Source organism: Crocodylus porosus, unplaced genomic scaffold, assembly GCF_001723895.1.
Source record: "Crocodylus porosus isolate Cpor-Errol unplaced genomic scaffold, CroPor_comp1, whole genome shotgun sequence".
Taxonomy (NCBI): Eukaryota; Metazoa; Chordata; order Crocodylia; family Crocodylidae; genus Crocodylus; species Crocodylus porosus.
The window spans coordinates 159,365,609-159,381,678 of NW_017728886.1; the positions used below are offsets into that span (position 1 = coordinate 159,365,609).

The 16,070-nt window shown below is 41.6% G+C and overlaps 1 protein-coding gene across 3 annotated transcripts in view; it reads left to right on the forward strand.

Moving 5' to 3' along the window:
- Positions 1-16,070, forward strand: part of CDKAL1 (CDK5 regulatory subunit associated protein 1 like 1) — a 658,258-nt gene that overhangs the window by 222,192 nt on the left and 419,996 nt on the right. For all 3 annotated transcript variants that reach the window (XM_019544002.1, XM_019543993.1, XM_019544000.1), the window contains one exon: positions 1,241-1,289. In XM_019544002.1, the coding sequence (XP_019399547.1) occupies positions 1,241-1,289 (49 nt within the window). The remainder of the gene's footprint in view (positions 1-1,240; positions 1,290-16,070) is intronic.

Below are 16,070 nucleotides of genomic sequence, written 5' to 3' on the forward strand. Positions count from 1 at the left end.
AAAAAAAAAAAAAAAAAAAAGCTAGTTATTGTCACGTTTTATCTGAATGTTCCAGAGCTCTCATTGAATTTTTAAATGTATATGACAGGTCTGTCTGGCCCTTTTAATGACTGGGTAGAAGTGATCAGATTGCTATGCTGAGTAAAACTGGTCGGCTTGGAGGCTCCTCTGATTTAGGGCAGGGCCCAGCTAGGAGCCTAAAGAGAGCATCAGTGGGAAGGGAAGAGGGCTGTGAGGGAGTGTATCCCTTTAGCTGTAGATGATCTCCTGATCCAGTTTGTTTCAGGGGAGAGGTAAAGGTCTCGACCACCGAGCAGAACATGTAGAGAGAATGTCACTGTATGCTCAAGTGGGAAGAGGGAATATAGTGATAAAAGAGTAATTAAAAGCTTAAGAATCTGAAGGTGTGTAGCAGAGTGACTCTGGTTATACTTTTATCTAATATTAACAATTTTTCCTCTTTTGTGTAAGTATGGAAAGAAAGACATGGTATAGATTTTTTCCCTAGACAAGGTAAAAATGTTTTGTCATATTTAAATTTGGAAATCAGTATTTACTTCCTCAGTACATGTCTGCATATTTCTAAGAAACAACATATTGTATATGTGTTTCTCATAATTTCCCATTGTAAAATAAAAAATACTTTTTTTGTTGAGGATAACGTATAACTGAACTTATAAATATGTACATTTCAGAGTTGGATTCAGGTGCAGGATTCTAGATGAGGAATGTTTAGGGTCTGAAAAAGATTGCTTTAGAACAGAAGTTCCAAGCTTCTTAAAAAATAAATAAAGGGGCAGATGTTGACCTGATCCAGCTCCCACCGGAATAGGAAGAAAAACTCCCCTTGACTTCCGTGTGGGGCACTGGATCTGGTTTCAAACAGAACTGAACAAGCCCTAATGTTATCAGAGCACTTGGAAAACCAGTGCACTGCACAGATAACTTACTGTGCAGGTGTTTTTGTTTACCAGAGTTTAAAATCTCAGCTGCTAAAGTAGTATGAGGTTGAATACCCTTGGATAGATTTTCAGTTTTAAGGTTATATCAATGCTGATTCTTTGTATGTACTGGGAAATCTAAAAACTGTGTGTGTCCTTAACTCAATGCATAGGAACATTGCAAATAAATAAACCAAAAGTATTACCTACACCTGAATGAAACGCGAGACAAGAATCTTTTAATATGTTTAGATGTTTACACCCTGTTTATTGATTTGTTTTCTGGTATTTTTTTCTAGGTTCAACAAATAGATCATGTAGCACAAGTTGTGGAGGAAACTATTAAAGGTGAGCATTATAATGGAAATGACTTCTGTTACATGGAAAGCTGGAAGTATTACCTAGTAACAGCACTATATGCTGTGCTTTCTCCTAGGGCTGTGTGAAACTTCAGTCACTGATTTGATTCAGTGGAGATTTGGCTTGATTTGGAGGCCAAATCTCTCAATCCAAATCAAATCAAGAGACCTTTTAATCTCTGTGAATTGAATTGGAACCCTCTGAATTGATTCGGAGAGATTCAGCGATTTGGACGTAGACCCAGCTTTAAATGTTTTTTCTACATGCCTCAAGGTACCAGGTGGCTCATGAACACTGAGACAGTGGGGCAGATGGAGTGTCCCATGGGACCACGGGGGGGTGGGAACCCTGTGCGCTTGGCAGCAGACCCAGAAGTAGACCAGAAGCACTTTTGGTCCACTTGCAGCTCTGCTGTGGGGCGTGTGGGGGACCCCTGCCCCCTACTCAGTGACTGGTGCCTCCTGGGTCTAGGGGGGGTACCTGGGGCCCCCCATGGCTGATAGCTGAGCTGGTTGGGCATGGGGCGGGGGTCCCCCGTGTGCTCGGTGGTGGACCCCTTCATGTTCCTGTGGGACGCTTCATCCGCCCCACCATCTCAACATTCATGAGCCACACCTGGTACCTTGAGATATGTAGAAAAAACATTTAAAGCTGTGTCTGTGGCCGAATCACTGATTCTCCAAATCAGCATCGAATCTTCAGATTCTGCCAGATTGAATCGGGACAGTGATCCAAATTAACGAATCAAATCACTGTACCCTGAATCGGGCCAGATCTGAATTCAAATCGAATACAGCCCTCTTTCTGCACACACCTGCTTTCTGCTCCCCTGCTTACTTTGATCATATTGCTGAATGGAAATGGTTTTGTTCATTCAGTGCTTTACACAAGAATGCACATTTATTAAAATAAATGAAACTTGACAAAGTCTATCAGTCCTCAGCTTAATGTGGAAAATTCTGGGGCTACATTTTGAAGATCTTTTTTATTTATCTAAATATAATTAAATGCTTTGTTTTTGTTTTGTATATAATCTCTGGCTCATCTTTGCTCAGTGCCATAACCTCAGCTGCTTCTAAGCTTAGAACTCTTAGGCTTTCCCCTTTTTTAAATTTTTGGCTCATTTCCCTTAGCTTTCCTCAGTCCAGCAGATAAATTATCTGCTGGTTTAATGACTCTTTGGTAACCATGCTCCTTTTTCTCACTTTACGTGTGTACACACGCATGCAGTAGTTTTCAGGGAAGTGTTGTAAAGAGTGCATTGTTTCTTCAGTCTGACAAGTGAACATTCATTATTTAATAAATCAGTGTGTCTGGTTCTTTCTGGGTTACATGACTTTGTCTCCATTGCTGATCAGGCTGTAAAAATTACTGTTCCGAGACGCCTTTAAATTACAAGGCTCAGCTAAAGTGGCTCTGCTTTTAATGTAAACAAGTGTCTAGTCCCTGAGATGTTGCCTTTCTAACTTTTGTTCTTGGGTTTGGTAAGTTTTGAGCAAGGCACGAAGCTGTATAAAGCATGCTAAGTAAAGAAGTTGCCTCTATTGACAGTTTAGAGGTTTAAAGTATCTACAAATCATTATTTAAGTGACGTGTATTGTATAATTGTATTACTTTTAACTTGTTTTTAAAAATTAAAACTAGCCATTGACCTACTGCCAACTGAAACCACACAGTTTGCCATTCATTTAATTGACACGTGTGGACCCTAGAAGTCGATGATTCTCATAGCATAAGACAATCAAGGTTTCTTCGAACACTTTCTCCCTTATTTATCTTCAGCTGTACCTTTAAAGATCAAAAATCCCCTGAACTTGCTTGGACAGTAAAGTACTACTCAAAGTAGTGCAACTGCTTCATGGAATAACTTAACATACTATTTGGTGGCAGTGAGAGGGGCAGAATGGGGTCTGCATTGGTGAGGCAGATGTACAGAATAAGTCTTTTAGGGAAGTTTGTTTCTGCTTTTTTTTCTGTAATTGACTGAAAAAGAGAGGCAACATACTTATCTATGAAGATCTTCTGGTAATTGGTGGTATTATATGAGTCAAACCAGTGCCCCAGGAGAATCATGCTGCTCATGGTAACCTTTTAGGAAATTTAGCTGCTGTCATCCAGAATTTGACTTGCATCTTAGCAAGCTGTTGCATGTGCTTGTGTAAATAAGACTGTTTGAAGAAGGAGGCAAGACGACATTATTTTTCTAAGTGCACAGAACTTCCACTCCTCCATATCTGCTTATTGTGAGGTTATTTTAAAGGGACCTAGGGCAAGATGATCACTTGGGTCAGCTTGTCTTTGCTGTGCAAATAAGGGCTTCATGGTGTTTATTTCTGAGAAATGACACTGCTGCTTTCAGGAACATGTGCATAGCTACACAACGAGTGCTGTTCTGAGATACTACAAGTTAACTCTGAGCCAGCTGGTTCAGGTACTGTGCACAGTATGGCCCTCTACCTGGGCAAATTAGCCTTGCTGAGTACCTAAATGGAGCACTATATTAACACAGCTATATTGCTTCTAGTACCTGTGCAGACTTTTTCAGAACTAACTCAGGTGTTTCCATGTGGCACTGTATTATGTCATGTAGGTATATCTATGCTGTTTCTATATTATCACCATTGAACAAAAGACAGATTAAAAGAAAGTTCAGAAAATTGGCAAAGGCAAAAAATATTTTTATTAGAATTCATTAAAAAGTAGACTTGTTGATATTGCCATTTTGGGATGTTGTTTCTCATTAAAATAGCTGCTTTGAAGCATCGTATAATATTTGGTGCTATAAAACTAAATCTAAAAAGCGAGAACTGAGAGACTGAACATGACCTTGGGATTCTGTTCAGGTATCTAACCAAGTTCCCTTGCTGCTGCTTAGTTATGAAGCAGATAAAAGGATTAACTAGGCTCTTGAACTCAAAGATAAAACCACCTTCTGTGTGATTTACTCAGAAGGTAGTGGGGCTCACAGTTTTCTTCTTTTTTTTGAGAAATCAAAGAATAAAAAATTTTGATCTTCGCAAAACCTATGGTAATTGAATTGAAATGTACATTTTAAGGTGATTTTTAAATCAACATGGGCCTCAAATGTAGATTATGATAGTTTGTTTTTGCAAAAGCTGCCTAACAAAATAAGTATTTTCATGGCTAGCTCTGTACTTGTATTTGGGATGACTCCAAGGGGCATTCTCAACTATCTAAAGCTATAAATAGCGTCCCCTCCTTGTCTCCAATTACCTTGCTGCTCTGCACATCTGAAGCACAGAAGGAAAGACAAATAATGAAGAGACTGATTCCTTAAAGGGCTGTACTGTAGCACGACAGGAAACTCAAACTGAGTCTACCTGTCTTTCCTTCTGTTGTGGGCAGTAGAGAGGAAGTGGGGTGCCAGAGAGCCACTCTTCTACTTATTGTGCTTCCGTCATCTACCTTGGGTTAAGAACACAGTGCAAGAGTTAGCTGCAGAGAGAATCTCTGCCTCAAGATCTGATTCTCCAGGAAGCTTGGAGGGCCAGCCAGTGTAAAACCAAGTCAGGAGTTACCATGGTTGGTGGGTTAGCACTAAGAGCCAGTCTAAGGATGGATTTGTCAATGTAGACAAATCCCATGTAAGCAGAAAAGCAGCCTTTCAGTTGGCAACTTTTCAGAAGAGTAATATTTCTTTTCCTATTTACAACTTGATCATAGAATTATTCTGCTGGTGTATGAGAATGTGAAGCTTGGTTAGGGACATAAACTGAGGCTGCTCACAGATGTTCATTTAAAGGTGTGATGGCATCTGATCCCCAGTTCCAACAGCCACCTCTCCTGCCATGCCTACATGGCATAGAACATGCAGTTTTGGGATTGGAGTTCAGATCCTAAACGTGTTTTACTTGCCAGTGCAGGTGAGCCCAAGGTCATGATCCTGGGCTCCTGCTGCACTGACAAGTTGGGAGTCCAACAATCAATTAATTGTTGGCCCTGGGACTGCACTGGGGCTTGAACTGGCTCTGGCATTGTCCCCAGAGCTGGCCGACAATCAGTTGATTGTTGGCCAGCTCCACGGATGGTACCAGGGCTGGATCAAGCCCTGTTGCAGTCTCAAACCAGATGGCAGTCAACTGATTGTCAGCTGGCAGGGACTGCCCTGGGGCCAGTCTGAGCTTCAGTGCAGTCCAGCTGACTGATTGTTTGCTGGCAGTCCTGGCTCCAGGCTGATTGTGGACCTGACTGAGGCTGGTTTGAACCCTGGTATGGTCCTAGAGGTATCTGATCATCAGCTGGTGGTGACTTCACTAGGGCTGGTTGGAGACCCTGGTGTGGTCCTATTTTTTGTAGCTGGTTTCCCTTTGTGTGGCAGCATTAATTCCATGAAAGTTTAGCTGGGTTACTATTTATGATGTGATTAACAGACTAATTGCATTTTAAATGTAACATCTGCCAGAGGCCTAAGTGAAACTGCTTAAGAAACTTTTGTTGTCCAAACTAAATGAGAAAGTACAAAGTAAAGCATGATTGATTAATAACTTCAAAAAAATAATATTTTAAATATTTATTTTTGTTTAAATGTTTATTTTGTAAACAAAATAATATAAAAAAACCCAGGCAACATACAACATACATACAAACAGTGCAACATACATACAAGTAGAATCTAGCAAAATGCAACTAAGAGATGTTACATCTTTTCATGCCGCATCCTTGAAGAAGAGTAAGGGTGAAGCAAACATGCAACACAAGCAGACATTCCAAATCAAGTATCTGCTTTTTGTGTGAATTCCCTTAGTTTGTAGATTAGTGGCAAAAGCCTCAGTTACTATGATTACATTTTCTATGCTTAATTTACTTGCACTTTTTAAAGAGAAATTCTAACAGATACTGTATTCCTTTTGGTAAAACCTCATGGAGGAATGATTTAAGTATGTAAATTAAAATCATTTTAGATTGAGTGAGTGAAGCATTGAATTTATTTTGGTGAGAATTGGGTAACCTCTTTCTTATGTTCATTCACAAATTGCAGAACATGTTGCTAGGTTTGTTCCAATCAGAGAGACAGATGGCTATAAATGGTAGTGGTTTGGTGGCGTTACTTGAGACAAAGGGATGGTTATAGCCATGTAAGCTGCTTCTGTCTTCAAAATGATAAATGATTTTGCTCTAAGGCTATGGACTGGTGTTATACTGGTAGTGTGATTATACCCTCCTTTAGCCCTAAAATAAATAAATAAATAAATAAACAAACTGTTTGTAGCTCTACAAAGATGGCAAAAGTGCTACAAAATACTACCACTTTACCTCTATCAAAGAGGACTTCTTGGTAGGGAAGAGGCAAGACTTTCGAAGTGGGACAGTGCTAACAGAATCTTGCTACTGCTGGTACACCCCTGGCAAGAGCTGGGACTGGCTATAGAGTGTGGTGCAGGCAAAGTGAGCTGTTTTCTTCATGCTTGGTATCCCTGCAGGGGTGAAGGACTGTCTTTGGCAGCTGTTGATTTTCAGCAGCTGCCAGCTGGTCATTGAAGCTAAGTACAGACATTCAAAAAAACAGAGCCTGAATTGATTTAATCTTTGCAGGTTAGTCTAACCTGTGTAGACTGAACTAATTTGCAACTGAATAGACAGTAGCTTCTGATTTTAAAAATGCAGCCACATGCCTGCAATGGCTCAGGTTGGAAACCAGGGGTACTAGAGTGAACTCTCCCTTCCCTTCAGACTAGAGGGAAGCTGAGCTGAAGGGAGGCATGGCCAGGCCCAGCCAGGGGGCAATCCTGCTGCATCTTCCCAGCTGCTGGGATTGGGGTTTTGCTTGTTTGGGGCAGCTCAGGAGCAAAGCCAAGATCGGGGAAAGGGAGGGGAATGAAATGGCTCCAAGCCCAGGTGGGGACACAGAGAAAGATTGCAGCAGCTTCATTCTGGACATGAGCCCCGCTGGACAGAGGGACCGGGGGTAGGGGAAGGGAAGGAAGGGGCTCAAGCATGTTGGCACTAGCCTGGAGCAGAGCTGAGCTGGTCACACAGCTGGGGGAGCAGAGCTGAGCTGGTCACACAGCTGGGGGAGCAGCTCCTGCCCAGTGGCCCCTTCTCTTGGTTGGAGAGCAGTACCCTGGCCAGCCCTGGCCCCTGCACCAGTGCATATGGCGTGGGCTTGCCCCTTCAGCTCAGTTCTATTACTTGCTTCTGCCAGGTGCTGAGCTGGGTGTGCCTTGCTCACGCTTCCCCTACCTGGCACGGTGGTGCAGCATGGCCCCGTGTACCACTTGCAGGGCACTTCCCCACTGCCACTGTCTGCCCAGCTGGTGTGGGCAGCACCTACCAGTATGGCCAGGGCGGGCTTCCCGATGGCAACGAAGAAGCCATAAGGGTAGCACCCCATGCCTGGTGCCTGGTACATGAGGCCATGTCACACCTCTGCTACTGGGCAGGGGAAGAGTGAGCAAGGCATGCCCAGCTTGGCACCTGGCAGCGCAGGAGATGCAGGTAATAGTGCTCAGGGCTCAGGGGGTGTGCTTGCGCCATATGCACTGCTGCAGGGGCCAGGGTTGACCTGGATGCTTCTCTCCAGCGGGGCAGGAGCTTGGCTTGCCTTTGCCCCAGGCTAGCATTGACACACTCGAGCCCCTTCTTGTTGCCCCCACCCCTGCCCTCAGCCTGAGTCCCTCTGCTCAGTATGGCTCGCATCGAGGACGGAGCAGCTGCAATTCCTGCGTGTGTCCCCACCTGGGATTAGGGCTGTTTCACTCCCCTTTCCCCCCCGCAGTCTGGCCTTTGCTCCTGGGCTTCCCCAAGTGAAACCCTAGCCCTGGTGGCTAGGAAAGCACAGTGGGATCACCCCCTGGCTGGGAGTGGAGTTCTGGGTATCCCGGGCTGTGCTGAGCCACAAACAGGAGGGGAAATCTGAGCAGACCCTGTCTGGGGCCCCTGCTGGTGAGAGTGTGGAGGCAGGGGCAGGTTTAATTCCTCTCTGCCTGAGCCTGCTGTCCCACACCCTTCCCCCTTCTGCTCTAGTGGGCAAAAATTTGGCAAGGGCTGTTCCACCCCCTCCAGGCAGATAGGGCTCTGTCCCCAGCACACCCATCCCCTTGTCAGTCAGCTATCATTGTTCCAGCTAGGGACTAAAGGGGTAGGGCCAACCTTGCTCTGCTCCAGCAGATGGCATAGCCCAGCCCAGGCCTGGAAAGCATGCTGGGGGCTGTGATTTAACTTGAAGCAGGAAGGGGTCTGGGTCAGAAGTTCCATGAACCAGTTTGACCTAAATCGGTTAAGTCTGATACTACATTGAACCAGGTTTATCTTAAACTAGTTTTGGCCATTTTGAAACTGGTTTATGTGCACTCAATTTCTGTTCTGCTACAAGTTTAAACCAGTTTCTGATCACTTAAACTGTTTTTTGTGTAACTTCTGTCCCTAACCTGACAGCCTGCTCTCTTCCTGGGAGGTGGGGGAAACCAAGGGGCAATCTCTTACCACCCCCTGGCTGGAGAGCTTACACACGCTCTATTGTGCTATGTTTATGTAGCACTATGAAGGGCCTTAGCACCTTGGACACTTGTCCATACCCAAAGAAAAAATATTTTCTTGTAAAACTTTGGTATATCTGAACTAAATAAACTTATACTCACAACGTAAAGGCTGTATGGGGTAGCTTTTCTAGCATAAATGTCAGCATTCTTGTCCTCCTTATTCTTTTCAGATATTCAGAAGGAAAGTATTTTCCATACAATTTTCAAAGAAGTTGTACTAGAACTTGTCTCCAAAGCAGACTTGCCATTCAAAGATAAAGTTCAGGCCAACTCGGGTTCTGCTGTGTTAGGGATGTCTACATTTTTTTTCTTTGACTCTTAAGCTAGTATAGCACAATATGCATGAATCCTGCATATGTTAGGATAAGGGAAATATAGTATTTGGAAAGACCAGACAAGGCTTGGAGAATCCTGAGCAATGCTTCCCTGAAGACATCTGTGACAGGCAGCATATGTAACTTTGTTTTAGGTTATCCTTTGCAGATATTGTGCAGGAAGATATTTAACTTGAGGCATATATTCTGCACAATGTTAACTTTCAGCATCCAGGCATCCACACTTAGAACATGTGCTGCATTTATGAAAGGAGATTCTAGATCTGAAGCAAAAACCTCTTCATGAGAGAGGTTAGCCATTTGGAATTGTATCTCTTCTCAAAGTAGGTAACATTTCTTAAAGTGACATCCAAGAAAATGTAACTGAGATTCCAGCAATGATGACCTGATAGATTCCGTAGTGAAGAAAATAATTTTTCTTCATCCTCACCAAAACTGTAACCTAAGATCTTAGTGCTCTTATATACAGCAGTTAAGGTTCTTGGTGCTTTTCATACCACTGACATACAAACTGCTTATCCATATACTTAAATGATCACAGATCTGTATACCAAGGTGACTTGTAATGAGGGCATATACTAATTGTGTTTAGGAATTGTTCTATGAATGATTTAGAAGAGAATATAATCATTATACTAATGGTCAACTAAGAAAGGTGCTTCCATGATCCAGTATTCATCAAGTAGAGCTGTCAGGCATGCATTTGGGCTACTTAGTTTCAGTAGCTGTCTTTTAAGAATATAACCCATTTAGAGAGTGTAGTTAACCCCGCCCCCCAAGGTCATACAGTGGTAAGCAAAAGAATAAACTGTACTACTTCTGTAGTGTCATGAAGAGGCCCCAACTGCTAATTTTAATTTTGAATATCTTATCATAACTAATTTGAGCCATTTTACATGCAAGATATTTGGGGCATTTCCCCCCTAGACAGTAAATTTCCTCTTATACAGTACTGAAGGCTCTCTGTAGGGGGTATTATTGGAACATTCATGTATGATTTATTTCCCTCTTGGGGCACAGAGAAACTAGCAGTGTGAGTTGAATCAGGTTTAGTCTGTTGTGTCTGTCTGACGTTTTTTACAAAGCACAGTGTTATAATGGGTCATTGGACTTGATTGTTGAAAACAAGCAAAGGAAATTACTTGAGGCTGGAACCTTTCATACTTCACATAACCTCTCTAGATTTCAGTCACGTTGACCTGTCTGGTGAAGTAGCCCATCCGTTCCCAGTTTAATCATCAGCCAGTGTTTACCAACTGCTTAATTGACCTCGTATGTTAACTAATTATGAATCATTGATAGTGTTTTGGCAGCTCACCTAAAGGTGAGTATGTAAGTAGTATATACACTGTATATGTTAAAATATAGTATTCTAACTGGCAAGATTGTCTAAATAAACAATCTGTTTATTTAATGCTGTTGTTAGCGCATTAAATAATGTTTGCATGTGCTGTCTGATATCACTTCAGAGTACTGATAATGTTTCAAGGCTAAGATGTTCTCTCACCTTTTTATATCTGGGAGGACAAGCAGTATGACACTTAAAAAAATGCTGATGGAATAGGAGCCAAAATAAAGAATAAAAATGCTAGGAGTCATACTGAATGAGATGTAGACTCTCCAAGCAGTGCCTAGAACAATGGCAATTTGTGACTGAAGTTCAGGTTGAGGGGAGGATGGAGGGTATCTGAGAAGATGAGAAAAAGAAGGGAGGAGCTCTGCCAGCCCAGAGTGGGAAAAGAAAAATGATGCCAGGTGAGGGGGGAGAGACAGCAAGCTGAGGGGAATTGGGCACAAAAAGGGAAGAGGAAGGAAAAGAGACATCTGACAAGATACTGTGAGAGCTGTGGACAGTAGAAGGAAAACATTTTGCTTTGAGGACAAAAGAGGTAAGACTGGGAAAATGGGGGTGACATAAAGACTAGATGAAGAGAGTCAACACAGGAGTTCAACCAGAGAGGAGACACAGCCCAGGGAAGCGAACCTGTACAGAGGAGATGGCAGAGGGAGAGAAGCGAAAATCCTTTTCACCAGGAATAGCACCTTTTGTCAATAATGCGCAGTAGATACGGCCTCAAGAAGAATTGATCCAGGTATCCCAGGTAGAAACATTGTAATACAGAGACAAAAAGGAAGAAGGGACTAAGGATCATGTTACGTTGTTTAAAGCTAAAAAATTCACATTTTAAATTGGCTTTTAAGAGGAAGTCCCTCCTCATCCTCCTGATTAGAAATTTTGAACATACTTGCCAGAATATTTCCCCCTTATTTCCTGTCACACTGTTTGAATGTGTAGCAATACATTGAAGTGCCTTTGCTTCTGAAACTTTTGATACCCAAGGTATTATCTTCCCATGGTGCTGCTTTAAACATCTTCTATTTTTTCTGTGTTCATTCACCGTGCCCTTTGCCAGACCCGACTCCCCTTACTCCAGCTTCTGTGACATAGAACTGACCTCTTCCTCTGCTTCCTTCTCTGAAGAGGTCTCAGCATTTAATATGGCTTTGTTTACTCTCTATCTGGACTGTTCAACATGGGAAGTCCCACAGTTAATTTGACCACTAAACTTTTTTTATCTTATTAAATAATGGCTATCCAATTTCTGAGTGACCAGAGACCTCATGCAGTGTGGACTACACACCCCCTGGACTTCATACTGTACCATGTGCATGCCACACACTGCTGCAGGTACCCTCCAGTGCACTGTGCCAGCACCTCTGTTCCCTGCACATTACATCCTTTCTTCTGTGTGCCCTCCACCCCCACGTGGTAGGCTGCCCACTGCACTGTGTCCTTCAGCTTCCCCCCGCCAATCCCCTGGCCATATACTCTTGTGGCTGCACTGCACTGTGCCACCCCCAGAGCATGAGCAGGAAGCAGAAGCAGAAGCCCCAGAGGAGAGAGAGGGAATCCAGAGACTCTGGTGGCAGCAGCTGCATCTAGAGCAGTGGGGAGAGTGGTGCCTGGATGGGTAGACTTGAGGCACAGGTTAACCCTTCAGTAGGATGTATGTGGACCACAGGCCACCAGTTGGACAGCCCTGTTTATAAATCTGTGTTTGCAGTCTATCCTTTCCGCTCTCTTCCCACTAGTGTTCTTACACCCACATTAAGCAGAAAAGGATAACCACAGAACTCTTTGGCCCAACTCTACCCTCTTTGTCTTTTTAAATAATAGGGTCACATGAGAGAGGACATTGATTTCTGATGTCTCTGAAAGTTCAAGCGATGATTTTATGTGGATCAATGGTTTTATTTATAGAAATGTCTGTTTACCAGAGTTAGCTATTCTTGCAAACTGGAAAGGTTTTAACAAAGGAGCTGATGATATTAGTTACCGCAAGCAGAATGCTCGATGGTAGCCTTTGTGTACCGTCCCCATATCCATAGAATAAGCCTTTTCTTTCACCCACTGGAAATCCACTTGATGAGGAGGTTGGGGAGTGCAGAGTAAAATATTTCTATAGGCAAGTCAGTGGTGTTTAATTTTTGCATTAATTTGGGAACTCCTATAATCCTAAATCTTCATTTATAAGGGAACCAATTGATATCCATCCTTTTAAAAATTATTTGTCTTTTTACAATAAAAGATTATTTATAACTGAATAATTTAACATGAACAGTGGTTTGTGTTTTCTTCCATAACTCAAGCTGTTTAGGGAGATTATAAAATATTGCGGAGCGAATATTAAGAATAGGTTGTTGCACTAAGTGCTACTGCTGCCCATTGGAAGACGATTCCTTTTTCATTTTTTTTTAACAGTTGTCTGCATTGGTATCAACTTTTCATTGTTGTTGTTTTCTTGGACTGAATGTGATTTAGAAAAAAAGAGTAGGCATGTCCAATGAAAACTGAACTGAAATTAGGAAACAGCTTTGTTTCTGCAGTGATGCCATTGAATTAATCTTTTAAATAAAAGTAAGTAGACTAACAACAATGACTGAAGGGTGAGTTGTACCTGTGACATTTCTGTATTTTTCTTCATGTACTTCTGTCAGATGACAGAGCTACATTTACATTTCTCTGAGCGCGGTTTTTCAGTTCATCCCACTTTGACTGGTCCATCAGATTAGAGCACCCCCAGGTTTCCATCTGTGTCATGTCCTGCAGGTTCAGTTAGAGTTGTGCCCTGTTATGGCATAAATTCAGCTGGTACATGTAGTTGAGAAAAACAGCTTAACCTAAACCATACGATTTATTCACAGTAGCATCACAGAAAAGTGTCAGAAATAACAAAAGCCTAAATTTATGTTATATTGCTTTCTCTAAGTGTAGCCTTTCCTTGATTGTTGAAAAGTAATGTGTATCTTTTGGGTTTTTTTGCTGATATTGTTAATTGGACCAACTGTATAGTTGGAAAAGACATTAAACAAGATTTTGGGCACAAAGTGTTTTTTTTCAAGTCACTGCGGCACTATGTCCTAGATCATCAAAGCTACAACAACACTTCAACCCTACTCAACAGTTGAAGTCAGTTCCACTTGATCCAACACTTGAGCGTTGATGCTGGGCAAAATAGACTGGGAAAAACTGCCCCTTCTGCTGCTGCCTCTTTGAGAGTCTAACTCTCCTCAGTGATGAGATTTTTCTAGCTGTCCTTTTGGATGCAAGCTGTGTTTTTTATCCCTTTCCAAGATCCTTTGTTTGAAAGTTTCCATACAAAGTTCTCTTGAGGTTTTGCTTAGGGTTTCTGAATTTGACCAAACTTCCTTTCTTCAGAGTAGGTCAGAGAAAGAGTCTTTCACCTGATACCTATAAAGAAACATTAGATCTTTCACCTGATACCTATAAAGAAACATTCTTGTCCTTAGTTGGTAGGTATTTCTGTGACTATTTCTGTGCTTATTGCAGCAATGAAGTGTCCCCTGCCATTTCAGTACCTATAACAATCACTGTGGTGATGATGAGTATTGCCAGGAAAGATTTGAAGGTTGATAGAGAAAAAATATTAAAGCACAAGAAAGATTTTCAAACTTATGTAAGTATTATGTATGAAGGCAACCAGTTTCATCTTGGATGAAAAGGAGACAGAGTTGATGCCCTGTGGAAATTTTTTTACATTTTAAATTGCTTTAGAAGCCTGCAATGAGTTTGCTATTTCACAGAGATCATCTGCCTTCTGGATGCCCTCACGGCCCACCAAGAAAAACAGTCTGAGCATGTGAACAGAAACACAATGTTTTCTTTCCAAGAAATAGCCTGTTCGCATGAGATGTCCTGGAAATGTTGATTGTTGTGGTCATTTGGCCAGTCATCCTGGACACTTTTCTTTAGATGGCAAAGAAGATGAGAAAACACCTGGGACAGCTAGGAACTGAGAGTATCAGCAGTTTGCAAAACACCTCCCAGTATTTAAAGTCCTTTTTCTCAATAGATGAAAAAGAAATTATTTTAAAAAAGAAAACCTCTACTTTATACTTCTACTGAACACATTCTAGGTTCCTTCCAAGGAAGCTCTTATTGAATGCTATGTTCCTAAAGTACTGCCATTACCATACTATCTAAGTGCCTCAGTGTTCAATACATTAGTCTTTTAAATATACTTGTGTGGCAGGAAATTAACATTATTGCCATTTCAAAGATGAAATGAAACACTGAAGTGATTGCCACTGGGGGTCTATGGCGTAGCTTCTCCACATACCAGCTTGAAATGCAAAATATCTCTGAAATGTGGCATCTAAGATTGGTAGTGTTAGTAATCAAACTGCATAATAACAGACTTTCTAAATGGAATATATACATCTTTCCCAATCACTTTACTTGTTCCAAGGCAATACTATAGTTCAGCCCACTTATTCTGTCTGCCTATAGGTTTAAAATAATATGAACATATTTAAGACGAATAGCTTAAGAAAATTTCTTCAAAGTTGAGAAAATCCCCTTTTTAGGCTGTGTGTGTGTGTGAAGTTTCTGTTGTTGAACAGTTGTAAGGCTTGGTTAAGGTGGGCATTTGAACCTGAGATCATGGGTGCTTGCTACTTTTTTAATACTTAAAGCTTTCTCTCAAGTGCTGCAGGGCAAACTGTTCAAAATCCAGTATGTTGTTTCAGTGTAAAAGTATTTCTCATTTTTGGGGGATCTCTGTACGCACAGTCTGGACTAGTGCATACCATTTCAGGCTTTGCCAAATGATCTGGGAATTTGCATGACTTAAAACAGTATTTCTACAGTGTATACTGTTGGGAAGGTTGGATTGCCTGCATCAGAAAAATCAGAAAAAATTGAGGTTCTACAGGCATCACCTTAATCTCCCTAACAAGCTCTAACTAGGTATATATTGTTTCTTAGCAAAAGGGGGAGTCTTAGAGCCTGGAGATCCTACTGGAAAATGCTGAACTTCTTCTTTGTTTTCACTATGTAGTTTAATGAATATAAATGATTCTTTAGTATACCTTTTCCTCTTAGCCAATTTTCCAATTTCTGGAACATTGCATTTAAATTGTGAAGAAATACCTCTTATTTAACTAAATGTATATTCGCCAACTAAGCCTAGCATGCCCTTAAATCTTATTTAACTTGTACTAATAATTGCCTTTACAAATACTTCTCTGGCAAAACCAGTCTCTGAGCATATCAATCATCCCAGCATCATTTGTGAGCATTGAAATCACTTTAATAGAATAATGTTTTATTTGGAGGCAGTGTTGCTTTAATGCATAGACCATTTTTGGGTCAAAGGGTTTGATGATGTCCCATGTGGTTTTAGAGCAGTGGATACAATGTACATGGATGTAATGCTTGGGTAATTTACAGATTGCTTAGTGGAGCTGCAAAAAGATTGTAACTTCACTGGCAAGCATGTTTTTGGTATGATTTTTCTTCTTCTTTGGCTTCTATTTTTTGTAACGAGACGTAATCTACAAATCTAAAATTAGGCTTGATTACTGCCTGCAGTAACTGAAGAAAGATTTTGACTTCATCTTCACTGCACTTT